Source organism: Ovis aries, chromosome 20, assembly GCF_016772045.2.
Source record: "Ovis aries strain OAR_USU_Benz2616 breed Rambouillet chromosome 20, ARS-UI_Ramb_v3.0, whole genome shotgun sequence".
In the NCBI taxonomy this organism is placed as follows: Eukaryota; Metazoa; Chordata; class Mammalia; order Artiodactyla; family Bovidae; genus Ovis; species Ovis aries.
Genome location: NC_056073.1, coordinates 29,458,308 through 29,485,896, shown reverse-complemented (window position 1 = coordinate 29,485,896; position 27,589 = coordinate 29,458,308). Strand labels below are relative to the sequence as shown.

At 41.7% G+C, this 27,589-nt stretch overlaps 3 protein-coding genes and 1 long non-coding RNA gene across 15 annotated transcripts in view; 3 read left to right on the top strand and 1 right to left on the bottom strand.

The window, feature by feature from the left end:
* Window positions 1-18,147, top strand: NKAPL (NFKB activating protein like). 2 transcript variants are annotated; one of them, XM_060403366.1, is made up of 2 exons: window positions 1-6,884; window positions 11,894-18,147. In XM_060403366.1, exon 1 carries the CDS (start codon window positions 40-42, stop codon window positions 1,237-1,239), a length of 1,200 nt encoding a protein of 399 aa, XP_060259349.1. In that variant the 5' UTR covers window positions 1-39; the 3' UTR covers window positions 1,240-6,884; window positions 11,894-18,147. The 2 variants fall into 2 exon arrangements, with proteins under 2 accessions (XP_060259349.1, XP_060259350.1); XM_060403367.1 differs by having other exon boundaries at window positions 9,238-15,833.
* Window positions 6,786-27,589, top strand: part of PGBD1 (piggyBac transposable element derived 1) — a 32,594-nt gene continuing 11,790 nt past the window's right edge. Inside the window, exons 1-6 of one of the 11 annotated variants that reach the window (XM_060403364.1) lie at window positions 6,786-6,884; window positions 11,894-18,966; window positions 22,992-23,127; window positions 23,439-23,845; window positions 24,994-25,150; window positions 27,477-27,589. In XM_060403364.1, coding sequence (XP_060259347.1) covers window positions 23,453-23,845; window positions 24,994-25,150; window positions 27,477-27,589 — 663 coding nt within the window. In that variant the 5' untranslated portion in view covers window positions 6,786-6,884; window positions 11,894-18,966; window positions 22,992-23,127; window positions 23,439-23,452. Of the gene's footprint in view, window positions 6,885-11,893; window positions 23,846-24,993; window positions 25,151-27,476 lie in introns of those variants that run through there. The other 10 variants (XM_027959042.3, XM_060403361.1, XM_060403363.1 and 7 more) reach the window with 10 other exon arrangements.
* Window positions 11,956-17,160, top strand: ZSCAN26 (zinc finger and SCAN domain containing 26). The gene is made up of 3 exons (XM_027959049.3): window positions 11,956-12,372; window positions 12,672-12,789; window positions 16,259-17,160. The coding sequence occupies exons 1-3, from the start codon at window positions 11,956-11,958 to the stop codon at window positions 17,158-17,160; spliced, it is 1,437 nt and encodes a 478-aa protein (XP_027814850.1).
* On the bottom strand, window positions 21,245-27,481 carry LOC121817400 (uncharacterized). Its single transcript, XR_006057289.2, has 2 exons — window positions 27,115-27,481; window positions 21,245-22,081 (listed from the first exon to the last, which is right to left on the bottom strand). It is a non-coding gene; the product is annotated as an uncharacterized LOC121817400 (long non-coding RNA).

The window sequence follows — 27,589 nt, the reverse complement described above, 5'->3', positions numbered from 1 at the left end:
AGTATCCCTGTTGTAACCACCGGTGTGAAAGACCGGCCCATGGCGCCAGTGTCCCAGTCCAGCTATCCAGAGGACACCCCGGGCTCTGGGAGACAGCGACGCAGCTCTTCCGAGAGCCCGCCATCCGCGCAGGCCAGACACTCCCCTTGGGTCAGCCGTACTCACTCCCGCGACCGCGAATGCCTCAGGCCTTCGTGGAGTGGGTCGGGTGTTGGAGCTTCTTACCCCTTTATCTGCCCTGAGTCTCGAAAGCGGCCCCCCGGGCTCCGCAACTATGACTTCTCATCCTCTTCTCTCTCCTGTGGAGGGTACCGTTACCATCAACACCACTATGTGGGCGACAGGCAGTGGGTGGAGGACTGTGAGAAAGAGAAGGAGGAGAGCTATCGCCAGAGGCGGCTGAAAGAGAGAGAAAGGATTGGGGAGTTGGGAGCTCCTGAGGTATGGGGGCTGTCTCCAAAGTTTCCTGAGCCAGATTCTGATGAACACACCCCGGTTGAGGATGAAGAGGTAAAGACCAAGAAGAGCAGCAGTTCAGATACCAGCTCCGTAGAAAAAAGGAAAAAGGCCAGTCGTTCGAAAAATAAAAAGAAACGAAAGAAAAAGTCCAAAAGAAAACATAGGACATATTCTGATAATAGTGACAGTGATTCGGACTCCGACACTAATTCCAGCTCTAATGATAAAAAGAGAGCAAAAAGAGTCAAGAAGAAAAAGAAACGCAGAGCTAAAAAGCCCAAGAAAAAGAAGACTAAGAAGACTAAAAAAGAATCCAGTGGCTCAAGCTATGAGGATTCAGAAGACGAGTTGCCAGAAGACATCTGGATTGAGCAGTCAAAGATTGCAGATAACATGGATCTAATAGGTCCAGAGGCACCTATTATACACACCTCTCAAGATGAGAAGCCTTTGAACTATGGCCATGCTCTGCTTCCAGGTGAAGGTGCAGCTATGGCTGAGTATGTAAAAGCCGGAAAGCGTATCCCACGAAGAGGTGAAATTGGGTTGACAAGTGAAGAGATTGCTTCTTTTGAATGCTCAGGTTATGTTATGAGTGGTAGCAGGCATCGCAGGATGGAGGCTGTGCGCCTGCGTAAAGAGAATCAGATCTATAGTGCTGATGAGAAGAGAGCCCTTGCATCCTTTAACCAAGAAGAGAGACGGAAGAGAGAGAATAAAATCCTAACTAGTTTCCGAGAGATGGTGTACCGAAAAACAAAAGGGAAAGATGATAAATAAGGACTTTTGTTCCATAGCAGGACTTTCAACAATTTTAAATGACCAAAATTAAAAGGCTTTATGGTGCTACTGTACCAACTGTAAGTTCCTTAAGAAAAAGCTGCTTTTTGAGATTTCTTTAACAATATATTTTGTTAATTTTAACTGTAAAAGTAATATGTATATGTGTTTTTAAAAATATTCAAACACTATAGGAGGAGAGTCAGTAGAATGTGAGTCTTCTACCCCCATCCCTAATCCTTTCCTCCTAAGAAATCTCTTTTTGGCATTTTCTTTATCTATCCATGAATCCTGTTTATGTAAAAGCATGTTTATTGCAGGATAAAAGTTGAAGCTATTAACCTAAAGGGTTGTTGTTTTCCCTGTTGCTTCCTCATGGAGCCATTCATTTACCCAAGGAAAACCAGGAGAACCCCGGAAAAAAACAAAGGATTCAATTGAGTGTATACTTCTGGTTTGCATTTAACAGAGTTAAAAGTTAGTTTTATTGGCTCATTTTCCTCTTCCAGCCTGTTTCCCTTAAATAATAGGCTGCCAAAGCCCCTGAGTTTGGTTATGTATTTTCTGGTCCACGTATGAAGAGAGAAGGAAAATTTTTGTTTTGGCATTCCAAATAAGACTACTGAGACTCAGCCTAATTAGATTAGCTTAGGTCACATGCTTCCCCCAAACCTCCCCTCCTGCCTTCCCCCCACCCCCCGCCACCACCTGCTTCCGGATATATCATTGCTGCGGAAATAGAATGACTTAACTCCTGATCTGCCGAGTTGCTCACCTTATGGGCTATGTGGGCAAGGAATGGATACCTGAGTATCCATATTAGAGTAATGTTAGGAAGGCAGGGGTAGGCAACCAACAGGTGCCCACTACAGTGCTGAATGACTTAAAAAGAAAAAAAAAAATATATATATATATATATATATCGTACATGCACTGAAAGCCAATATTATCTTGAAAAACTTGGCTATGACTATCAGAAGCCAAGGACCTGATTGAAAGAGTCCTAGGGTTTACCCATAAAAATAGACATTAAAAAGATAACGATCCAGAGTTGTTGGATATTCCAATGAGTAGATTAGGTGCCAGCTAGATGAGGAGAAAGAGCAAAAGGAGGAGGTATAAAGAAATGGTTGGTAGAGCTCATGAAAAGATCAGATTAGGAAGGACCACGTGGACAAGAGAGTTAACATGGAGAGACTGGCTAGCACCAGTGCTGAGAAGACATTTACAGTGAGCTCCACTTGTGGTCTGTGATAAGACCTTATTGTCATCTAGTGATACCTGACCAAGCTCAGACTTCAGTACAAATGAAAACTATCTAATTTGGATAAGCCCCTTTTCAAGCCTCAAGACCCTGGAAAGCCCACAGAGCTGAAAGTCAAAAGATGTGGCTCTAGAATCTGGCAGGGCATAGTTGATGTAGAGAGGCACTTTTACCCCAGTATGTAACTTGACAGACACTGGATCACATTAGCTTGAGATTTTCCCAAAGAGGGTTGAGTGAAAGCCCTCTTGTTAGGTATATGTATTTCCATTTATACCACACTATATAGAAGAATCTACATAGCTTGGAGATGTTTTATATCAATGCATATAAATATATCTTTTAATGACTTTATAGTATTCTAATGTATGGATGAACCATATTATATCTGATATTTAAGATTTTTTTTGTATTTTGCTATTATACAATACTTGTAGTGAAAATCTTTGTAGATGTATGAGTGTTATCATCTATAGCATGCTCATCTAAAAATAGAATTAATTATTGGGTGAAAAAGAATGCTTTGTGTCGTCTAAAAATGGCCATCTAGAAGTGGAATTATTGAATCAAAGGGAAGGTATTTACTAATACAAGTGCTTTCCATGTACTAGGCAACATAGCAGATATTAGGGATAAACCAAAAAGCAAATTAGGCTTGATACCTGCCATCATAGAATTTTACATGCTAACTTGGGGAGACAGACTTTAAATAGTTAACAGACAAATAATTATAAATTGTAGTATGCTATGAAGAAAAGAAGGGGCTAGAGCCAGAAATGGTGGACGTTTTTGATAGAGTGGTCAAAGTCTAAGAATATTACATTTAACCTCAAAGTGCTTTTAATAGCCATTGTAACATTGCTTTCCAAAGAGGATGCACTGGTTTACACACTCACCTGCCAATATTGTATTTCTAAACGTTTTGAATCTGAATCTTTGCCAATCTGATAGGTGAAAATGGCATTTCATTTTTATTTAAGAGTATGGTTGAGTATAATAATTGTAATTCTTTTTTGTGTGTGAATTATCCACATTATATATTTGTGTATCTTCCTACTGAGTTTCTGATCTTTTTCTTATTGATCATAAGAACTCTTCAAATAATAAATCAGTTCTTTATTACAGAACTTGAAGATATTTCCCCCTTATTTGACTTTTGAATTGCTATTTTGGGAAACAGTTAATCATGTTCCCTTTAAGCCCTAAAAGCTCTGGTAGCCATTCAGTGAATTGTCTTTCTCACGTGAGGAAAAGATGCAGCTCAGAAACTGTGGCTCCTAAGTAAACCAAGGTAAGATTGATGGACTTCTGTCTCTCTCTTTTGGCTGCACCAAGCTGTATACAGGATCTTATTTCCCTCTGCACTGGAAGCCTGGTGTCCTGACCCCTGGATCCCTTGGGAATTCCTCGTCTCTTTGCTCTTAACCTAATAAATTCGGCTGCATTTTTATGAAGATACTTATGAAGTTTCACTATCAAGCATGAGGGAGGTTTTTTGGTTTGAGATGTGTGTATGTGTGTTTTTCCATATAAAGGAAGCATCCATCTATTCCTATTTTATTAGGAGTTTCCGCATTTATTCAGAAATGTTTGCTGAATTTTATTAAATTACTTTTTAGCATTTGTAGTTATTAGTCTATTAATATGCTGGTTTTAAAGTTATGGATTTCCTATAATTAAACTATGAATTAGGTTTATTAGATTTATTTGGAAGTTTTTGATTATTTAGAACAATGATTGACTACAAATTTTTCTATGTCATAATTCAAAGTAATGAATGAGTATGGGTGGAAGCAGACAGAATAGTGGAAAGAATCATTACAAAAAGATACTTGTATCTCATGGCTATAATGCAATAGTTCCTCTTACTGATCATATAGAAAAGGAAGCTTTTATTTTAAACATCGTGGACCTGGACCTGATGGAAACATATAGATGACCATTTTGTTTACAGAAATGAGGATAATCTTAGAAAATGAAAATCTCAAGTTCAAAAAGTGATTTGTGTTATTAGTGAAATGTAGCTCTGTCTTGGTAAAAATGGTATTTTGATTTATTCTCACTTTATCTACCTGTACCGCTTCCAAAAAATACAGCCTACTTAAAAATGAACACCTTGAATTCTTGTTAAAAAGCTCTTCTTTGTCTAGCTTCATTGTGTTTTTATTTTCATGGGATATCCAATGCAATGACCGTAATCTCAGCCTTGATAATATGAGTGATATTTAAGCCAACCATGGTAGGGAGTTTGAAAGTGGTAATAAATGAATTAGGATATATTTGCTTCCTTTTAAAATCGAAATTTATGTTTACCTCTTGTATAATTTTTTTTTGAGGAAAAGCTCTTGAAAAAAATGAGATATGTATTTTCCCTGCACGACAGAATTATTAACTTTTAATTAGTAAAATATTCGCATTGATTGGATTTGTTAGCCTAAGGAAAAGTTTTTAAATATATACATTTTACTTTAACTTTTTTTTAAGTTAAACTTTTAAAAGATATTTTTAAGTTTTTGACACACAAGGGGAAAAAGAACTCTCCTGATAATGGAATTTTTTTTCTGTTATGATCATTTCAGGCTTGAAACAATATGAATTGTGTGATAAAACAATGGTTAGTAAGATACTTGTTTCAAAACTACCAACTGATTAAACCAGTTTGTTCGGATTTTTTTTAAGGGTTTATTTTGTTCACAGATAATAAAAATACAGTTTGTGATGATGTGGGCAAGAGAGGGAATACTTCTGTTTTCTTTGGCAGAATTTATTTCAGTCGTGACACCACCCTACCCCCACCCCTACCCTTCGCATACTTTGCAGAAAATAATGCTTGATTATTCTCTCCCTTAGTAATAGACTGTAATTGAGGAGGACCCTATGGGATCTTCCTGGTACAAACACCTCCCTTCTATCCTCTGCTGTAGCTCCTCTCTGATGTACATAGATAATAATATCTGATGCACTCTCCTGAGTTGTTTTACAGATGCTAACATTACCACCAAATGGAAGAAATGAAATACTTGATGATCATGCCTCTAGACCTCCAGGCCCAAAGTACCAATAAGGTGACTCAGACTGCCTTATTTGCCTGGGTAAAGAATCTGCCTGCAATGCAGGAGGCCAGGTTTGGATCCCTGGATCGGGTAGATTCCCTGGAGAAGGGTATGGCTACCCACTCCAGTTATTCTTGCCTGGAAAATTTCATGGACAGAGGAGCCTGGCAGCCTACAGTCCATAGGGTTGCAAAGACTCAGACACAACTGAACAACTAATACTTCACTAAGTAGTAGTAATGTTAACCGCTGTTACCTCAACACCAACCAGTCAGAGAACTGTGCAAGAGCTGATCACGTTCCTGACAACCCCGCCTCCCTCACCTGACTTTTAGAAAATGCTTTGGTGAAACCCTTTGAGGAGTTGGGGTAGTTTTGAGGACACACCAAGAAGAGTTTGCCTTGGTTGGTCCTGCAATAAACCTCTCTGCTTTAAAACGCCCACATTTGGTTTCTTTGGCCTACTGCATCCAGCACACAACCTTGCATTTGGTAACATGCCTTAATTTTTTGTTACATTCATTCATACATACATATACATTCATTGTATATTTGCATATGTACATATATACATGTTCAACTTAAAAACACTTTTACATTTATTTTTGCCACTGTATTTGATAACTTTTTTAATTGGGGAGAATGGTAAAATATGTGTCCATGTCTTAATTATGTGAGTGAGCAAAGTGGAATACCGGCTGTGATAACACTAAAGTGAGCTGACCTGTTTCCGTGCCTGTGTATGTGTGCTCAGTCACGTCCAACTCTTGGCAACCCCATGGACTAAGGCCCACCAGGTTCCTCTCTCCATGGGATTTCCCAGGCAAGAATACTGGAGTGGGTTGCCATTTCCTACTCCAGAGGATCTTCCCAACCTAAGGATCAAACTTGTGTCTCTAAAGTCTCCTGCATTAGCAGGGTGATTACCGCTAAGGTTGGTAGTCCATGGGGTCGCAAAGAGTTGGACAGGACTAAGCGACTGAACTGAACTGAGGGAACCTGGAAAGCCCCAAAACACGCCAGCTTTCACGAATTTGCGTGTCATCTACATATATGAAATAAATTTCGGGTTATAAACTTAAGAAACCTAAAAACACACCTGGACGCCCCTCCCAGCTTTGGGGCACCCCTCCCAGCCTCTGGACTCCGAGACCGCTCAACCAACTACTAGCCTGAATTTGGCCGCCTCGTAGGAGAGCCATCGAGCCGCAGTCCTCCAGCATTCCTAGAGCGACGGTCAAAAGCGCCGCGGAGCGAGAGCGGCCGCTCAGTAAAGAGCTAACAAGCTGCTTGAAAGCTTTTGGCTTTTCCCGTGGGTCCTTGGAGGGGTGAGTGGTGATTGCGCTCCAGTTTGGGGAGTAACTGCGGCCCGTGGGCCGGGGAGCAGCTGATTCCTTGCGGGTGCGGAGAAGCCTTACCCAATGGAGGAGACGTGTGGACTCTGAGCGGGCGAGGACAGGAGATGTCAATCTTGGGGCCTAGGAGAGGAATGATGCTGTGGTTCTTGTTTATAGAGGCACAATCTTCTGCGTGTGTGTGTGTGTGTGTGTGTGTGTGTATATATATATATATATATATATATATATATATATATTTATCCATTGAGCTCAATTTTAAATATGTATAAGTTAAGCCTTAGAAGGTGACTTTGAGCAAAAGCCTGAGGGAGGTTTAAAAAACCTACGTGGCCTTTGCAGACACGAATTTTCTAGTAAGGGGCAACAGCAAATGCAAAGGCGCTAAAGCAGGAGCTCGCTTATCATACTCGACGAGTAGCTGGGAGCCCAGAGTGGTTGGAGCACAGTGAACAAGGGGAAGGTGTGTAGAAAATGCTGTCAGAGAGATGGGGGTGGGAGGAGGCCTGTAGAAAAAGTGGGTGTTGTGTAAGGAACTTGTTGATTTCTTGATGTGGAAAGAGTATTAGGAAGGTTTTGAGCAAAGGAAAAACATCTGACAGGTTTTTAAGCGTCTACAGCCGGGAACTCAAGATGAGACCAGACTGGAAGGCAAGAGTGGAATCGGGTGACTGGAGACAGGAAAAACGCTGGTTTCTCAGCTTTTAGGCTGTCAGGCAGGTGACTTCTCTTACTGGGGAAAGTCAGCCTTTTTGTTCTATTCTGGCTTTCACCCGATTGGATGAAGTCCACTCACATTAATAAAAGCCATCTGCTCTACTCAGTCCACTTATTTAAATGTTAATCTCATCCGAAAACACCCTCACAGAAACACCCACTGTAATGTTTGGCCAAATATCTGGGTACCCGGTGGTGCAGTCAAGTTGTCAAAGAAAATTCACCATCATAATACCTAACTATTTTCTGGCTAACAATCATTACTTTCATGGACATCTTTTCACTTTTTTTAAGAATATAGCTGACTCTTGAACAATACTGGTTAGCGGCCCATGGTGAAGTCGGAAATCCAAGTATAACTTTACAGTCAGCTCTCTCTACTCACAGGGCCACATAGCAGATTTGGCCTATTTGAAAAAAAAGAAATCCATGTATAAGTGGACCCATGTAGTTCACTCTCCTGTTGTTTAAGGGTCAGCTGCAGCAGGATTGGCGTTTTAGATTGTAAATCCTGTTTTGACAAATAAGTATCAGCTGGGAGTGATACTATGTAACAGCGAACTAAATTTGGAACCTAACTGGGCACAGCCACTAAGTGAGTGAGCCTTATACTATACTGATTCAGAAGTGTGTGCCAACAATTGGCAGATACTATTTCACTTATCTCTAGAGTCACTCAAGAGTCATCAGAATCAAGAGTCCCCACATACCAAGAGCCTGTTCAAAAGATTGATGGTATAATTCTCTGAGTTTTGTTGTGTGGTTTTTTTTAAGGTTGTGCTGGGTCTTCACTGCTGGGCATGGGGGGTTCCCTTCATTGCAGTGTATGGGCTTCTCATTGAGGTGGTTTCTCTTGTTATGGAGCACAGGCTCAAAGGCATATGGGCTTCAGTAGTGCAGCTTTTGGGCTCAGTAGTTGCCATTCCTGGGCCCCAGAGCATAGGCTTGGGACAGTTGTGGGACACAGGCTTAGTTGCTCTGAGGCGTGTGGGATCTTCCCAGACCAGGGATTGAATCCATGTCTCGTGCATTGGCAGGTGGATTCTTAACCACTGAGCCACCAGGAAGACTCTCTTAGTTCATTTTGACATGTTGCATTTGATAGGCTTTTGTAAGGTGCCCAGGAACCAGATAGCCAGAAGAAAAATCTTTCAGAGGTCTGGGCAGAAAAATAAGGAAATCATTGGCATAAAGATGGTACATAACATACCTGTCCTCTATGCTACCCTCTCCTAGCTTAGGTCCTATATTTCTTTTTCCTTTCAATGTCCTGTTTTTTGAAAGACTAATTTTTGCTTACTTGTGTCATTTTTCTCATTTTCCTGTGACTGGGTGACTGTTCTCCCTATCCAATGACCAGAATTGCCTTTACAGCGGTTGCAGTGACCTCTGTTTGTTTTTTTTTTAAAATAATATTTATTTAAATAAATTCATTTGGCTCTGCTGGGTCTTAGTTGTGACATGCTGGATCTTCTAGATGTGGCATGTGGGATCTAGTTGTCTGACCAGGGATTGAACTCAGGACCCCTGCATTTATTGCAAAGAGTCTTGGCTGCTGGACTGTCAGGGAAGTCACTGACTTTTTTTTGTTTTTGTTTGTGTTTTTTAGAAATACTAATATAGTTATGGGCTCCCCTGATGATTCGGCAGTAAAGAATTCACCTGCAGTGCAGGAGATGCAAGAGACACGGGTTTGATTCCTGGGTCAGGAAGATCCTCTGGAGGGAGGACATGGCAGCCCGCTCCAGTATTCTTGCCTGGAAAATCCTATGGACAGAGAAGCCTGGTGATCTACCAGTCCATAGGGTTGCAAAAAGTCAGATGCTACTGAGCACGATATAGTTATGGACAAGGAGACATGAAAAGTTTTGGGGGTTTTCTGTTTGTTTTGGTTTTAATTTTTGGCTGTGGATGGGTCTTCATTGCTGTGTGCAAGGCTTTCTCTAGTTGCAGTGAGTGAGGACTACTGTCTAATTGAGATGCCCTCATTTACCTCAAAACATGTCTCTGAATTAGGTATTATGTTCATTTTACAAATGAGTGAACAGTGTAGTGACAGAGTGGGAATCGAACCCAGGCCAGTCTGAGGCTCAGGCTCGTTCCACCACTCCACACCTGTAGAAACAGATCCCCTTGTCTCTTGGATTCTACTGTCTTTGTTTTTCTACCTTTCTGGTTATTCCTTCTTACTTCTCTTCCTTACACATAGGTGTCTCCCAGGTCCCAGCCCCATTTACCCTTTTCCCAGCCATAACTAACAACTACCCAGAACATGTGAGGTTTTCCAACAGCTCTGTGCTCAGGTTTTTCTCTGTCTGGAATACCCTTTCTGTATTTTCTTTTCTGACTTTCACATGTCTTTTATGAGTCAGAAGGGCTACCTTCAAGAGGTCTTTTCTGACCTGCTAACAGGGATTAAGTGTCTTACCACTGAGCTCTGCTAGCATCCTGTGTCTACCTTCACCGTGGCACTTAATACATTCAACTGTAATTGCTTATTTACTTGATTTCTTGTGGGGCAGAGAGCTATAGAGGCCAGAGGTTCTTTCATCTCTGTACCTCCAGCAACTAAAGAGTGTGGCACCTAGACAATGAATGAGGTAAGTTGTGAATATCCTTATGTTCTTTTAGTTAATTCTGATATTGGCTTTAATGAATGAACATACAAACAGTTTTATTCATTTTGTGTCTTTTTTCTCCCTCTCAACTTTTGAAGAATTTTCAAATCTACTGAAAAGTTGTAAGAATAGTATGGTCAATACTATATACCCCTCATCTAGCAGCTCTTGTCAACTTCCTGCTACATTTGTGTTTTTTCTCTCTCCCTCTCTCCACATACCTCTCCACAGACTCCCCTCTCCTTGCAACATTTGAAAATAAGTTTTAGTACTGTCTTCTGAGAATACGGCTATTCTCTTACATGACCACAAAACTGTATTCCACCTGAGGAGACTCTCAGATCTACACACTTCTTCTGTGAAGGGCCAGAATAGCTGAGCTTTGCAGGTGGTACAGTCTCTGTGGTAACTCCAGTAGATCCTTAAACAAAAGGGTTTGAACTACATAGGTCCACTTATACATGGGTTTTTTCAGTACGTATAGTACATGTATTTTCATTTTACAGATCTTTAAGTGGGGGAAAGTTTGTGTTTGATTAGAGATCATGTGGAGTCAAAAGAACTAGAGTTTGAGTCCTGATCCTGTTGAAGCTGTTTTAGCTTCCTACCCTTGCTCATCTATCAGTTCCTTTGTTTTTGCAGCAGAGATAGTAAGTAGCACACAGATTTTTGGATTTTTGACTGAGCAGGGATCAGTGCTCCATTGTTCAAGTCCTCAATCGTGTTAGTGTATTCCTGAAAGCAGATGTAAACACTGTCTACCAAATGGGTTTGGCTGTATTCCAATAAGAAAAAATCAATCTTCCCTCTTGGCTCAGTGGGTAAAGAGTCTGCCTTTAATGTGGGAGACTCAGGTTCGATCCCTGCTAAGTCAGACATGACTGTGCATCTAAGCAGCAGCAGCAGTATTCCAGTAAAACTTTAAGTAAAAATACAGCCTTTGGGCTCTATTTGGTTTGCCTATATATTATTCAGATTTCTGAATTCTTCAAAACATTTGTATTTTTTTTATTCAAGAGCAAATTTCACTTGTTACATTTTGCTGTATCTCTTTAATCTAGAGAAATACCTTTCCCACATTCACTCTTTATTTTTATGAAATTGATGTTTTGAAAAGTGCATATCTGTTGTAGATAAGCTGCATTCTAGACATTTTGGATTTATCTGAAAGTTTCCTCATTATTAGATTCGTGTTAAACACGTCTAGTAAAAATGCTGTGTAAGAAATTGAGGCACAAGGTCAGTTATCTTACTGTTGGTGTTGCTAGGTTTCATCTGACTGCCGGATAGCGCCATCCTTCCCTTTGTAATGCATAAGCAATCAGTGTGGTGATTCTTTGAGGCTGAGATTATCCTTTCCCCTTACTCCTTTTTACCCAGTGATTTCACCCATTTGTGGTCCTTGATTGAATCAGTTATTTCATCAAGGGCTACAGAATGATGATTTTTCAAATCTGTTATTTATGCTGTTAGCTGGCAATCTTCTGTAAAACAGTCTTCTCATTTTGTATGGTTGTTTCAGAGAGAGAGGAGAAATGGATAGTAATTATTGGAAATGTATAAATCCAACAAAGGGGATTGCTATTGCAGTTATCATCATTACTACTGCTATTACTATTTCTGTGATTCTTGTTATTACATTTTCAGGGGTATCCCTGAGGAGGCAGTCAAAAGAAAGTTGCCCAAAATAGAGCAGTCTGAAGGTGGAGATGGCGACAGCATGGGGAACCGTTCCTTCCCTTGCTCCTGTGAACCTGAAGAAGGAGGGGTTTCGGGTGGTGAAGGAGGATCACCTCTCTGCTCGGGAACAGGGAATCAAGCTGCAGGGAAACAGCACAGGCTTCGGGCAGCAGCCCTTATGCAAGCAGTTCAGGCAGTTGCGCTATGAAGAAACCACAGGACCTCGAGAGGCACTGAGCCGGCTCCGGGAGCTCTGCCGACAATGGCTACAGCCTGAGACCCACACCAAGGAGCAGATCCTGGAGCTGCTGGTGCTGGAGCAGTTCCTGACCATCCTGCCTGAGGAGCTCCAGGCCCGGTTACGGGAGCATCATCCGGAGAGCGGGGATGATGCGGTGGTTTTCCTGGAGGATTTGCAGCCGGAGCTGGGAGGAACAGGACAAGAGGTAAGGGTCAGGTGTGCCCCTTTGCAAGAAAGCAGGAGCTGACACGCTGGGCCAGGGCCGTGGCCATGACTTCAGCAGTGGGAGAACTGCTCAGCTTGGGTTCCGTTTCTTTGCAGTCTGGTTGTTCTTGCTGAAACTCTTACCTCAGCCACCCTGCCTCTGCTGGGAGGAAACTGAATGTGCTTCAGGTTTTCCACTCTCTTTTCTTTGCCCTTCTTTTCGCTTCCTTTTCTAAACATTGAAGTGTTTTTCTGAACAGCAGTTTCCTCCTAAACCCACGTGTACCTAATCATCCCCAGGACCCAAACCAGGCAAAGAAACAGGAAGTGTTCATGGAGGAGACAGCCCCTGCAAAAGCCATGCCGGAGTGGCAGGTCCAACCTGAAGGTGACGTCCCAGAGCCCGAGAGAGAGAAGGGTAAGAAGCCTGCATCTTCGCATGTGAGATTTGTGGTTCTGCCTGGAGGCCTTGCTCGGCACCCTTAGCATTTTGCTTTTTTGTTTTTGTTTTGAGTCCTGTTTATTGAGGTTAGTTTACATTCTCTAAAATTCACTCTTTGTAAGTGTACAGGCCAATGAGTTTTCACAAACATGAAATAATTACAGTTGTCTAATCATCACCACAGTCAAGACAGAAAAGTTTCCATTACCCCAGACATTTCCTTTTTCCCTAACCCTTGTTTCTGTTTTTGAGTGTTTCGAGTTTGTTTTTTTTTCTGTTTAATTAAAACTGAATCCTTCTCCTGTGTGAACCTTTACCTTTCTCTTCTCCCCATTACTGGGGGGCAGGGGTGTGAATGAAAAAGGAGTGCTTGTTTCTCTCCCAAGGGAAAGAATGCCAGCCACATGATTCACTACTTATTTTTTTCTTACCACCTTCCAGTTATTGTAAATGACTACTGCCTTTTATTTCTAAATGTTGTCTGGATTTTCTTTTGTGTTTTTTTTTTTTGCTCTAGATTCTGACATCTCTCTTTCTAATATTTATCCCTTTCATTCTTCTCCTCTTTCCAGTCTGGTACAAGCCCTGTTTATCTTTTTTGTTTTACCATCTCTCATCTTGGTGCTTCTGCTAAAGTTAAATTACCTCTTGTTCATTCTCCACGCTTTAAACACAAATTCATTACTGTTGCTCCCCTCCTTGAAGACCTTCAATGAACTAAGAAACAACCCATCACCTTTACTCACTCACAATAGCTCTTAACAGAAGTCTCACCTAGCATACTCTGGCACTTGCAGACCTTGCAGCCTTGTATTCCCTAACATAATCAGCTTGCTTCAGTTTGCTGGAGACTTTTCATTCCAACTGTTCCATGTGCTGGGAAAACCCTCATTCCCAGGCACACTGGGACAATTAGTCATCCCTGATTCCATCAACTCTCACGTGTGTTTCTCTTCATGCTGAGTCCATTTCCCACCTTGTCTGTCTGGAATACTTCTTCCTCACTCTCTCTGGCTAATTCCTACTCCTCCTTCACAGCTAGCTTAGATATCACTTTCTCTGTCCTTCCTAAATCCCCCCAAGTCTAGATCAGTTTCCCCACCTCTGCTGCTAAAGCTACCATGGAACTGATCATATTATATTAGAATTGCTGGTTTACTTCTCTTTTCCTCCTGCCAGACCCAAAGGACAGGGCTTTGTTTTATCTCCTGAGTCTGCTACCATCCCTCGCCTAGAGTAGACCTTCAGTATATATCTATTTGATGCAAGGCTGATTTCAATTGTAAAGCCTACTTTTACTTACTGCATGGTTCCCCTGCACAGTTTCTGAGTATAGTTCAAAATTCCTCTTCTTCTGGAAGCTTTCTGAGTAAAGTAGCCAAAAGAGAGAGGCCTACTTTTTCTAAACAGCCTTGCAGAAATGAATTTATGCCATGTAATCAATGATGGGTATATATTTTAAATATAAAAAGTAGATTCAGCAACAGTAGATTCTTGAAATTGTTCCTTACCTTCTAGATCTGTTGAAAAATGTTATTTTACACTCAAAGTTTAGGTTGTTTTTCAGTTTTGGAGGCCCCTGCATTTCCTTTTAGTTGTGCGTGTCATTCTGTCCTCACGGAAAAGACTGTCCTCTCATTCCCTCCCCATGGGGGCTATTCATCCTCTTGTCAAAGCCCTTACACCCAATTAGGTTTCTAGTGTTTCTACTCTGCCTCCCCAACATGTGCTTTTACTTTCTCTGATACCTCCTCCCCCCACCCTTCATTTTCACTTTCTCATTGACTCTCAACTTTTGAAATGTTCTGCTTGCTGTCTTTATCTTACTCACACAGAGTAAGCTTCATTTGTTTGTTATTACTGCTGTTTAGACTCTCTCACTCTTCTATTTTCTCCATCCACTTCTCCTTTTACTCTCATTCTGCTTTCCATCCCATTCATGCTCCTGGACTTCATGCTCCTATCTGCTATTCCCTCTCACCCTCTCCCTGGTGTCTGAACTAAGTTTTTATTCAGCAAACATTGTTTATTATCTCTTCTGTGCCACATCTATAAGTAAATTATTAAAGCAATGAACTATAATGGATCTACTGAACCACACAGGAAAGCAGTTACTGCTGTCCAAGGAGATTAGGAAAGGCTAAGACATTTTTGTGGACTTCATGTTAGCCTCAAGGTCTTGTGGCCCAATGTTTTTTTGATTTATTGGTGAGGACATTGAGCCCAGAGGATTTAAATCACTAAGAAACACAGCTAATCAGTGATAAAATTGGCACCATGTCTGCATCTCTTCATTTCCAGTTCATTTCTTTATTTCTAGTGCTATCCCTTTCTCTTATTTGCCCTGGGTATTTAATTGACCTAGCTTTTTAATTTCCACATGGCAGACCATTATCAAGAACATACAGCCATTAGCTGTACAGCAAAGTAAATCAGTTATGTGTATATCCACACTTGAAATTTTTTAATTGGTGTCTAGTTGATATACAATGTCATGTTAGCCTCACGTATAGTTTGGTGAATCAGTTATGCATCTTCAATATGTCTATTTTGTGGATTCTTTTCCCACACAGGCCATTACAGAGTAGAGTTCCCTGTGCTATACCGTAGGTCCTTATTTGTTTAACCTCACTTTTAAATACTTCCAATTGTATGTTCTTTTGAGACCCTGTAATTCTGTATGCTTTTTCTTCAATTTTGAGACCAGTGATCTCATCATTTTGCCTAAATTAACTGAAGTTTTTAAAGTAATATAGCCATTATAAATTATTCAAAAACTTAAGTTGTATGATATGTTCTTACTTCCTGGTTTTGCCTGGTGGTTGATGTTTTATGGTAATTTTTAGAAAACTAGATTAGCAAAAAGTTCTCAAAGATAAAATTTTAACAATCATTTTTTTCTTCTGTGTTGCTGCTATGCCTGGCACAAACTTTACGTTATTTTCCCACTACTTGTTTATGATTCTGTCTCTCCTTTAAAAAGAGTTCATAAAAAATAAATAAGTTTTTATCCTACTTGATAACCTCAGTGCCTACAGTAATGATTGGCATTTAGGATGGGTTTAGGAAGGAAGGAGTGAAGGCAGGAAAATGTTCAGTATTTTCTTCACTGAAGCCATAAGCAGATTGAAAAACAAAAAAGAACATAGAGCCCTGCCGTTTATGACTGTTTACTTGCTTGCTAACTTCTCTCTGTATGTATATATGCATATGTATCACGTGACTTCAAACCATTTAAAATAAGTCATCTCTCACCATAATCCTCTCAAAGCAGCCACTGGGAAACATTTTCTTATGTATCATTCCATGTATGTTATATGCAACACAAACATCCACATTTCCATTTTGCACACGTGGCTTGATTCAGTTTTATCCTCCTAATTGCAGATTCCTTTTCCTGAGCACCAAAAAGCAAATAATTGGTGTTATATACTTAATGTTTCAGGGGAGGCAAAAAGGATTGAGAATGGGAAGCTGGTTGTCGAGACAGACTCCTGTGGAAGAGTGGAATCATCTGGGAAACCATCTGAACCCATGGAGGTTCATTACAAGGACTCTAACTTGGATAGGCAGCAGGCTGAGCCCAAGGAGAAAACTGACTATAAATACTCAGAACATGGGCAGGGGTTCTTCCAGCACTCAGACCTGATTAAGCATGAAAGTTCACACAAGAAAGAAAAGCTCTGTGAAGCTGAAGTATGTCAGAGTTTGAGTCTTCCTGGACATCAGAAAATCTGCTCTAGAGAAAAAGGTCATCAGTGTCATGAATGCGGGAAAGCCTTTCAGAGAAGTTCACACCTTGTCAGACATCAGAAAATCCATCTTGGTGAGAAGCCTTATCAGTGCAAGGAGTGTGGAAAAGTCTTTAGCCAGAATGCAGGCCTTTTGGAACATCTGAGAATCCATACTGGAGAGAAACCTTATCTATGTATCCACTGTGGAAAGAACTTTCGGCGCAGCTCCCACCTTAATCGACACCAGAGAATTCACAGTCAGGAGGAGCCCTGTCAGTGCAAAGAGTGTGGGAAAACCTTTAGTCAGGCCCTTCTCCTCACCCACCATCAGAGAATCCACAGCCACTCCAAAAGCCACCAGTGTAATGAGTGTGGGAAAGCCTTCAGTTTGACCTCAGACCTTATTCGACACCACAGGATTCACACTGGAGAAAAACCTTTCAAATGTACTATTTGCCAGAAAGCCTTCCGATTAAACTCACATCTCTCTCAGCATGTGAGAATCCACAACGAGGAAAAACCCTACAAGTGTAATGAATGTGGAGAAGCCTTCAGGCAGAGGTCCGGTCTTTTTCAACATCAGAGATACCACCACAAAGACAGAGTGGCTTGATGAAGTGTCCTCTCCTTATGGACCATCAGAGACAGTACGTTAATAAGCAGCACTTCAGGAAAAGTCATTCTAGCCAATTCTGGCAGAGAACTTGGAGGCCAAGTTGAAGGCTTTCTGCCTGCACTCTTATTTTCCTTGTAGTCAGCTTTGGGCCACAATATTTTGACCCTAGATGGTACTGTGGGATCGAAGGTAAAAGCATTCTTCATTGCAGGACTTCTCAGAGCCTTTAACATGGTATATGTGTAGTTATGTGTCTCCAAGTAGCAGAGAGCCTCATGATCAAGGGCTTGAAGTCATCAATGAGTCAAGTATGTATAGATTTATAGGTTTAAGCAAAAGAAGAGAGGGTTGATATTTTTGCGCATGCTGCAGCAGCAGTCTCCTATCCAAAAAAAAAGAAAAAAAAACTTTGGAATACCACACTGAAAGGTACCTTTTAATTTTTTTTTTTTTTTTTTTGCTGCATTGCACAGCACATGGGATCTTAGTTCTCTGACCAGGGATCAAACCCATGCCCCCTGCATTGGGAGCACAGACTTCCACCAGACTGCCAGGGAAGTCCCTCAAAGGTATCTTAAAGTGCAGGTTATTAATGGTGAACATTTTTCCCCACTGATTTTACTACCCCATCCCCACCCCAATCAGCAGAAGCATTTTGGAAAGCAATGATGATCTAATTTTACCATTTCCCAGCCCCATCCCTGCCGTGTATACCTCATTGATTCAAATTAGAAACTTAAGTTTTATTTAGACTATGGAAGAGATTTGGTAAGTTATTTGAATGAACCAGGCTGAATTAATCCAAGTAGCAACTATCTTACTTGATAACTTCAGTGTTAGTATAGTGGCTGCTGCACAGGAACTTTGATAAATGTCTGGGGAAAGAAATTAGATTTTTTTTCCTTTAATACTGATGATGTAACTCTAAAATGCTGTTTGTTTTGGAATTTTGAAAGTCAAGTAATAAAATCAGCTTGGAAGAGATCATGATCGTCACATTGTGAATGCCAAAATGTCATGGTAATGGTGAGGACTAGTAAGCTTAGGGGAGTCTGACTTCTGAATATGTCACCAGGATGATAAACATCACTTGCTGACTGGTGGCAGCTGCTTGGGGTACTGCTGTCTGGAAAAGACTTCTTAGTCTGTCATGTGAGTGGGAATACTGGCGAGCCCTCAGGTTTTGCTAAGGTTTTGTTCAGCTGCATATAATTTAAACACAAAAGGTGGGAATAACATAATAAAAGTTTGTGTTTTCTTAAATAGAAAAGGCCAGAGACAGCAGCCCAGGCCTGGAAGGTGGCTCTCTGACATCACTAGGGGCCCCAGCCTTTGCCTTTCATGCCATCATTCCTTAAAGTCATCATATGATGATCCTTGATGGCTGCTGAAGCTCCAGCTATCACATACAAAATGTGGACAGAAGGCAGAAGAACAGAGATGCCTCCCCGTCAGTCAGCTCCTTTTTAAGCAGCTTTCCCATAAATCACTTCAGCACGTATATCATAGGCCAAAACTAAAGAAAGGGAAACTGGAAAGTATATCTTATTCTGGGTTTCAGAGTGTCCAGCTGAAAATCAGGCTTCTGTCACTAAGAGTAAAGGGGAGAATGAAGGTTGAAATAGGCACTTAGGAGTCTTTGATCCACGTCCCACTGTGATCTGACTCAGTGCAAGCTGACCAGAAGCTACAGTTAATGCCATTTTCTGGAGAAGGACCAAATCTGCAGGAGAAGCAGTTGTAATTTTTCAAGAAATTGAATTTTATGGAAAGTCAGTCATATTCCATTGCTTAAGCCATAAGGTATGTATCTTTTATTCTGCTTTTATTAGTAAAATTAAGTTGATACTAGGGAGTTTTCCAAGAGTTTTGAGGGATGTGCTGAGGTTAATGCCTAAATATTTAGCTCTATATCATAGTTTAGATCTATTTGATTCTACTCAGTTAAGGAAGTGACCTGAAATATCTTTATTCTCATTAAAGAGCGATGATAATGAAAAGATTCAAAGTATGAAGAATTATATACTCTTCAGTTCAGTTGCTCAGTCATGTCCAATTCTGTGACCCCATGGGCTACGGCACGCCAGGCTTCCCTGTCCATCACCAACTCCTGGAGCTTGCTCAAATTCATGTCCATCAAGTCGGTGATGCCATCCAATCATCTCATCCTCTGTCGCCCCCTTCTCCTGCCTTCAATCTTTCCCAGCATCAGGGTTTTATTCCCCCCCCCCCCCCATAAGTCATTTCTTTGCATCAGGTGGCCACAGCATTGGAGCTTCAACTTCAGAATCAGTCCTTCCAGTGAATATTCAGTACTGACTTCCTTTAGGATTAACTGAAGCTTCCACAAGCCTCATCCTTATCCCTCAGGGGGCAGAGAGAATGGAAACCATGATTACAGAAAACTAACCAAACTGATCACTTGGATCACAGCCTTGTCTAACTCAATGAAACTATGACATGCCGTGTTAGGGCCACCCAAGACAGACGGGTCATGGTGGAGAGTTCTGACAAAACGTGATCCACTGGAAAAGCGAATGGCAAATCACTTCAGTATTCTTGCCTTGAGAACCCCATGAACAGTACACACCCTTAACTCTCTTGAAAATTAATCTTGGCTTTTTCTTTTCATGATGATTCTATAGTATAGGTATTACAAGCATCCTAAGTTCATTGATACTTTAACCTAATTCTTCCTTACAATTCCAAAGGAAGTGGTGCACTCATCTGTACCCTCAGGGCAAACCCATAAATAACCACCTAGACACAAATGATGGATAGAGATATATTTAAATAATGTTTTCCTTATTCCTAGAAATTATGGAAATGTTGAACAAAGGGCAAATGTTAGATTCGATTGGGGTTTTGCTTACAACATAAAACATCCTAGACACCCTAAAAGGCAGTTAAAAATCTACTCAAAGCAGAAAGTCAGGAAGACTGTACTATATTGCAACAATATCTTCTGATTGGCCATTTCTGTTTGAGTTTACTTTTTAGAGTATTTAAAGAGTTTTACTGTCAAAACTGACCATCTTTTCACATGTTAATTGGTTGTTAATATTAATTCTGATTTTGAACCACCATGTTCACCTGGGCTGAATTATTCTATTAGATCCTCATTCTACTCTTAAACAGCAGTGCCCTTAAAAATTAAACAGGGGATTTAAATTTAAATGCACATGCCCTTTGGCAAATATATTCCAGTATGTAATTACTCTAGAAATATATTCATTAAAGCATATAAAGATATTCAGTGGTATTCTCTACTTATAAAGAAAAAATGTAGTAGGGATAGTTAAGTAAATTAGCCCATACACTGGAATACTAATTAGCTCTTAAAAGATAAACTGGTATGGGAAGATTGCCAAGTTAACTGAAAAAGATAAGATATAAAATAAAATCATGATGCCAGGGGTGGTTGAAAATAACACACTAAACAAATGTTTGTTTTGAGTGCTATTGTGTGGCTGTGGAGAAGGCAATGGCACCCCACTCCAGTACTCTTGCCTGGAAGATCCCATGGATGGAGGAGCCTGGAAGGCTGCAGTCCATGAGGTCGCTGAGGGTTGGACATGACTGAGCGACTTCAATTTTACTTTTCACTTTGATGCATTGGAGAAGGAAATGGCAACCCACTCCAGTGTTATTGCCTGGAGAATCCCAGGGATGGGGGAGCCTGATGGGCTGCCGTCTGTGGGGTCGCACAGAGTTGGACACGACTGAAATGACTTAGCAGCAGCAGCATTGTGTCGCTGGTGGTGTCCTGGGAGGGTATACACAAAATAATAACAGTGGTTAACCGTGGGGAGTTGGGATATTTTTCATTTCAGTCTGTGCAACTTGAGGGTGTGTTTTTGTTTTTGTTTACTATGGGACTTTTTAATATATTTTGATATATTGATACATTATTAGCAGGCTTAACTAAGTTATATATGCAGTTATGTGCAACTTGAGTTTTAGGTGTTCATATTCGAATCTGTGTATTTAAATTTTTTAAATGTGTGCTGCTTGCTCTATTGCAATGTTTATTCATCTGTCTCCCCAGCAGCCTCTGGGGACTCTAAAGACAGAAACTCAGTTTTGTCTTCATCATCTATTTGGTTTTTAATAGAAATAATTGCAAACATGAGGGGTAGTTTGGGGATATCCGGATGGTCTGTCGGAGACTATGCTACTGAGCCTGTTGGGCTGTGGCAGCTGGAGTCCTCCAGAGGCACCAGAGAGATGTGCCGGCCGCATTGCTAGAGAGACACAGAGCCGGCTCGGCTGCAGCCCGGAGTCCTGACGGCAGGAAGTGGGGGCACGCCCACCAGGCGAGGCCCCTGGCTTCTCCGGACTGGAGAGCTGGGCCTCCGGTCTACGGTGGGATTTTTCACTGGGTCAGCTACGTCTTTATTGTGCTTGTTCCTTGAACTTTTGGGCTGTTAGCAGTTAAGACAATCATTCACTGAGTGCCCCCTGTATTCCAAGTGCTGGGGTGCGATCGCAGTAAGATACGTTCTGGGCCCGCGGGACGTCTTAGCATCCCAGTACATCTCCGTGCATTCCGCAGGACATCCACCAGTATTTGTTGAATACCAGGTACGCCGGCAAAGATAAGACCCTGTCCTCAAGGAGCAAGGGGTGATGGTCGTGATGGGGGCTGTGACCTGTGAGTTGGAGAGTGAAGCGAGTTGGTGAGGCAGGCTTGGGCTCACTTTTCCATGGGAACGCCCTCCGCCTGAGTGGTTCAGAGGAAGTTTGGGGGTGGCATTTGCGCTGGGCCTTGGAGATTTACGGTAAGAAGACTGGTCGTGGCCATAAAGTACAAGGTGGGTGGAAGAAATTTGAGTATTAGCTGGCAGTGACACGAGGCATTTGAGAAGACGATGGCTTTCTTGCAAGTAGGGTCTGTGTCTTATTCCGGGGATAGCTCCTGGAAAATAATGATGTGCTCGATAAATGTTTATCGAGTGGCAAACACATAAGAGAAACTCAGTTCTAAAATCGAATCCTGGGGAGTTTGAATTTAGTTCAACCAGGAACAATTGAAATTAGCATTTGGGGGTGGGGGTTGTCAGATATGGTCTGAATTGTGCTTTAAGAAATACCAATCCAGTGATGATGAAGTGGTGGAGCAGGAATACCACACAGAAAATATTGTGATAATAGTGACTGTCAATCATAATGGTGTAAAAAGGAAGATGAAGGAGTGGGTGTAAGAGGCATTTTGGAGGAAGAATTGAGTGGACCCAGGGTGATTATGTACACTATATGTAGGCTGGCTTTGAGCCTGAATACATGGAGGATGGTGGTGATGCCAATAGAAATAGAAAAATACAGAGTGAGTGCAGCTTTGAGGAGGCTAATTTCAGTTGGGGATGTGTTGAAATAACAGGGCAGGAAGGTCCAAGGCTGGAGGCATCCTGTGGCATTTCAAGATGTGAGTCTGAAATGTGAAAGGCAAGTCAGAACGGGATAGATAAGAGTGTTCTTAGAACAGAGATATATTGAATTTTGATGCAGATAACAAAAGGAAAAATGAGAGGGAGAAACAGAAGTTGAAATAGTTCTGCTGTTTATCTATTGTTACGTAAAAAATAATGCCCCAAACTTAGTGGCGTAAGACAACTTCAGCTTATTATTTCTTATGATTCTGTAGGTTGACTGGGCAGTGTTACCCGACTTACTCATGTGGCTGGGGACTAGACTCAGCTCAGCTTCAGCTGGGGCTCTGTGGTTCTCATCCACGTGACCTCACAGCATGGCAGTCTCATGGCTGTGTGCCAGGGACTATAAGAGCACTTCCTCTTACAGTGTCATATCTGCCATATTTTATTGGTCAGAGCAAGTCACAGACCAATGCAGATTCAAGGGAAGGAAAAAGACTCCACTCCATAATGGGAAAAGTAACAAAATCTCATCACAGCAGATCTTAGGCGATGGAGACTTGAAGACTTTTGAAAGTCTGCTTCACCTAAGGTAAAGTATTCTGTGAGAAATATACAGAGATAGATGATCTTCCCTCCATCTAAAGTATAAGCTGCTCAGGCATTCTTATTAACCCTTTTTCTCTTGCACCCCCTCCCTTTGGGCTCTACTCCCTTAGGAATCAAGGTATACTTCATTGATAAAACAGGCAAGCAAGCCCAGTTTTTGAGCATCACTTAGAGTGGGGACAAAAAGATAAATGTGTTCCATAGATTTTTGAAGCTCTTGTTATTTTCATGTTACTGATCAATACTTACGCCTCAGGTGTACATTTGGAAAAGCTAAGTGAACTGTTTTCTAAGCCTTTAAGGTCAACATGGATGAAGTTTTGCAGGACTCTGCTCCTGAAAATGGAGACAGCCTTGTGAAAGTGAAGGAGGAAGATCCCACATGGGAACAGACATGCAGCTCACAGGAGAGTGGCTCCCACACTCGGGAGCTTTGCCGCCTGCGCTTCCGGCAGTTCTGCTACCAGGAGGTACCTGGGCCCCGGGAGGCTCTAGCCCAGCTCCGAGAACTTTGCCATCAGTGGTTGAGCCCAGAGACCCACAGCAAGGAGCGGATCCTGGAGCTGCTGGTGCTGGAGCAGTTCCTGACCATCCTGCCCGAGGAGCTCCAGGCCAGGGTGCAGGCGTGCTCTTTGGAGAGTGGGGAGGATGCATTGATAGCGCTGGAGAGTCTAGAGAGAGACGCAGGAGACTCAGAACAGGTGGGAAGAGAATGTGTGTGGTGGTGTGGGAGATGTAATGGTGAACATTTGTCTGTTAATTTTTAACTCTGAAATAATTTATAACTTGTATTGGGAGAGTAGTGCAGAGAACTGTGTGTATGATTCACACACGTTAATGAAATGTTAACATCTGTTACAGGAATGTGCCGCCCTTCTTGTGTGAGCAAGTGCTCCCTCTCTCTGTATGCGTAGGTATTGTGTGTGCACGCACACACCCCCATATAGCTTATGCAGTATTTTTTCTTGAACCATTTGAGAATGGAATTAGTTGGAGATACCTTTTATCTCTAAACACTTCAGTGTGTTTCTGAAGAAGAAAGACATTCTTTTGTATAACTGGAATATAGATTATCATGTTTTGGGAAATTAAAATTTTTATGATACTATCACCTCAGTAGTAGTCCTTGTTCAGATGGATCCTTGATAGCCTAATAGTGTTCCTTATGCCAGTTTTGCCCCAATTCCCTCATCTCACATTTTTTAGTTGCTGTCTCTTCAGTCTTCTTAGATCTGGAACAGTTATTCAGTGTTTGTCATGATAATGACAGTTTTGAAGAGTACAGATGAGTTACTTTTTGGAATGCCCCTCAATTTGGGTTTGTCTTGTATTTTCTCACAATAAGACCCAGGTAGTACATTTTGGCTGGAATACCACAGAAGTGGCATTGTGGTCTCCTAGGGCATCACTTCAGGAGGCACATGGTGGTGGATCATCCTGTTACTGATGAGGTTAAGGTGGTATATGTCAGATTTCTCCACTATCAAGTTACCATTTTCCCCTTTGTAATTAGTAATCTGTGGGTGACATTTGGAGATGGTGTACATATCCTATTTCCCATTAAACTTCCACACACTATAAGCATCTATCTGGGGTTTGGTTTTGCTTTCTAGGCAGGGGTTCTTTGCCTGTATTGACTCTCTTTGCTTAGCATGTAGAACAGAATGTGGCTTTAGTAGGCATTCAGTCCATATTTGCCAGATGAGTGAATGTGTCTTGCTACTTTGTCTTACTCGCTACTTAAGGACTAAATGAAGCTTGTCTGGTGTTCCCTTGGGGAATGTCCCTAACTGCTGTTCAGTCCAGTTCCCACCAGGATGCCTTTTCAAAGTGAATCTTTTGTCCGCAGGCTTCTGTCTACACTCTAGGACAGGACTTGCACCTACTGGTGACAGAATGTCAAGGAACCTCTTCGGAGGGTCAGAGCCCCCAGCTCCTGTTGGGGGTAACCACCCTGAAGAGTGAGCCTCCAGAGTCTCCCCAAGAGACTGCCCAAGAAGTGAGTGGTGAGTGCCAGAGGGTGAACTTAGTAAAGACATTGGGAACAGGCCACTGACAGGTGTGTGGCCTTCTAAGTGAAAGCCTATTTATCTGTGTTCTCAAGTTTTGTTTCTGTCTTACCCTTTACCTAAGCAAGCTTTTAAAAACACCTGAAATTGTAAAATGTTAGAAATGTAAGATCTTTTCAACTCCCTTAATAGTTAGGAAAACCAAAACTCAGAGTATAAGTGACTTGCCCAGGGTCAGCAGAGGCAGCGCTGTCACCTGACCTTCTGACCAAGATTCTCTTTACTATATGTCTCTACTCCGCATTTCCAATTCCACACCTGGAATTTCAATATTTACTTGGTAGCTTTCCATAACTTTGTCTTTTTCCCCATGGTAATGTTTTCTTCAGTGGCCTCCTTCAAGATGCACTCCCTGTCATTCGCAAGGGCTTTTTATACCTTCGTAGGCCCTCCCAGATATTCTGGAGACTCTAGCCAAGGACCTGTGTGCCTACTAGTCATAACCCAAACACATTTCTCCAGGGTACCAGAGACCAAATGAATGGAAGAACAATTCCCCAGGCTACCTGCCTTCCCTCCCCTCCTGCTGGAGGGTAGGATTTATTTAGGGGAAAGGTGGAGGGCGGGGGGAGGGGAAGGTTAGTTGGGGCCATTTTATGGGGTGTTTAAATTCAAACCAGGAAGTTCAGACTTGAAAAATATTTGGGTACCATTGAAGCCTTTTTTTTTTTTTCCATAAAAAATATGATTTACAGTGACTGTTATTTGTGTGTATTTTGTATTTCATTCTCACCAGTCACGGAACACTAGTTTAAAATGAAAACTACTGAGTACTTGAGTTTTGCTAGCCTCTTAATGCTCAGCTGGGATTCTTAGCATCAGACAGATTGTTAAATTTTAGATATGTTGATGGAGAAGTAGAAAAGACCTTGGTATCATCTTATTCTTGGCAACTTAAGCCCACTTTGTCTTGTTCTGTCTTTGGCAGAGATAGAGAGCAGTGGGATCAGTGTGGTGTGTGTAGTGAGCATATATGTTTGAAAAGATTCTTCTACCTTCTTCCCAGGCTTAACCCTAAAGCTTTTCCACCTCAGGAGGATGATAAGGAGCAACCACAGAGTCTGGTCTGACGTTTGCTCTCAGACTTCCCAGTACTCTTGGTCTCTTTGCCCCTCTTCCATCTTCTGTTGCCACCCTGCCCCTCTTAGCTTAGCCCTTTCTCTGACAGCAGACCTGCTTCACACTGTGCTTTTTAAGCTGCTAGGGTTTTGGCATATATGCACTGTGGGGAGATTAGGTAGTAATAGTGAACCATGGGCTAGGCTATTTTATTTTCCTAGCAAGCTTTGTTCTCTCTAGTATGAAGGAACAGCACCAAAAAGATTCCACAATCATTCACTGTTGAAGCAAAGAAAAGTAGTGCTATGTTCTGGATTAGAATATCCCCTGTGCACTTCGTTTAGTAATTCTGGACTCCCTCTATTGTTACTGTCTTGGCAAACAGTGGTGCACTACTTTGCATTGGGGCCTTAAAGGGCTTTACAGAGGGCTTTTATGTTATCTCAGTCTTCATTGCCCCTGTAAAGTAGACTGTGTTCCCCCCCGTACAGATAAGGAATTGGAAAGAATCTTTCCAAGTAACAGTGCAGTGATGTACAGTCATTATCACTGTTTGGATTATGGTTTCCAATGCAGCAGATTCTCAAAAGTTCTCCTAGTTTGCAGTTAGCATCTCTTCTATGTATGACTGTGTGTCTGACTTTTTTTTACTGACGTATAGTTTATTTACAGTGTTATTAGTTTCAAGGGTACATGTATGACTCTTTTTAGAGCCATTTTAGGTTCACAGCAAAATTGAAAGGAAATTTCTCATCTCCCCCTGCCTCCCACACATACCCAGCCTCCCCCATTACCAACTCAATTTTTTTTATCCTCATTTTCTCTTTTTATCTTTCTCTTACCTGCTTTCCTGTTGCCCCTTGGCTTTGTCTCTGTTCTCCACTTCTTACCTTTCTTCTTTGTTCTCTGGTTAATGTTTCTTTATTCACCAACTTCTTCTTCCCTCTCCTTATTTTCATCTGTGATTGCTGATTTTTCTTTTATGTCTGTGAAAGTACATCACTGGAAAGCATCTCATGAGTTCATAAACACCACTTATTCTGTGGGTGGGAGACACTAAAGCTCTAGAATTCCTGACAATGAAAACAGACGTGATGTTCTAGCTTAAGATCTGTATCTTAGTTCTTGGATGTTTAACAAACATAAGATTTGGGGCCTGGGTCCCCCACAAAGGGCTCTTGTAAAAGCTACTGTTTCTTTTCAGGACTCTTGTCTGCTCCGTCCACAAGGCCTGCTCCCCAGAGACCAGACCCTCTCCAGGAAGAGAATCCCAGAGACCAGGCTGCAGTACTGGGGTTGAACTCAGCCAGGTCCCAG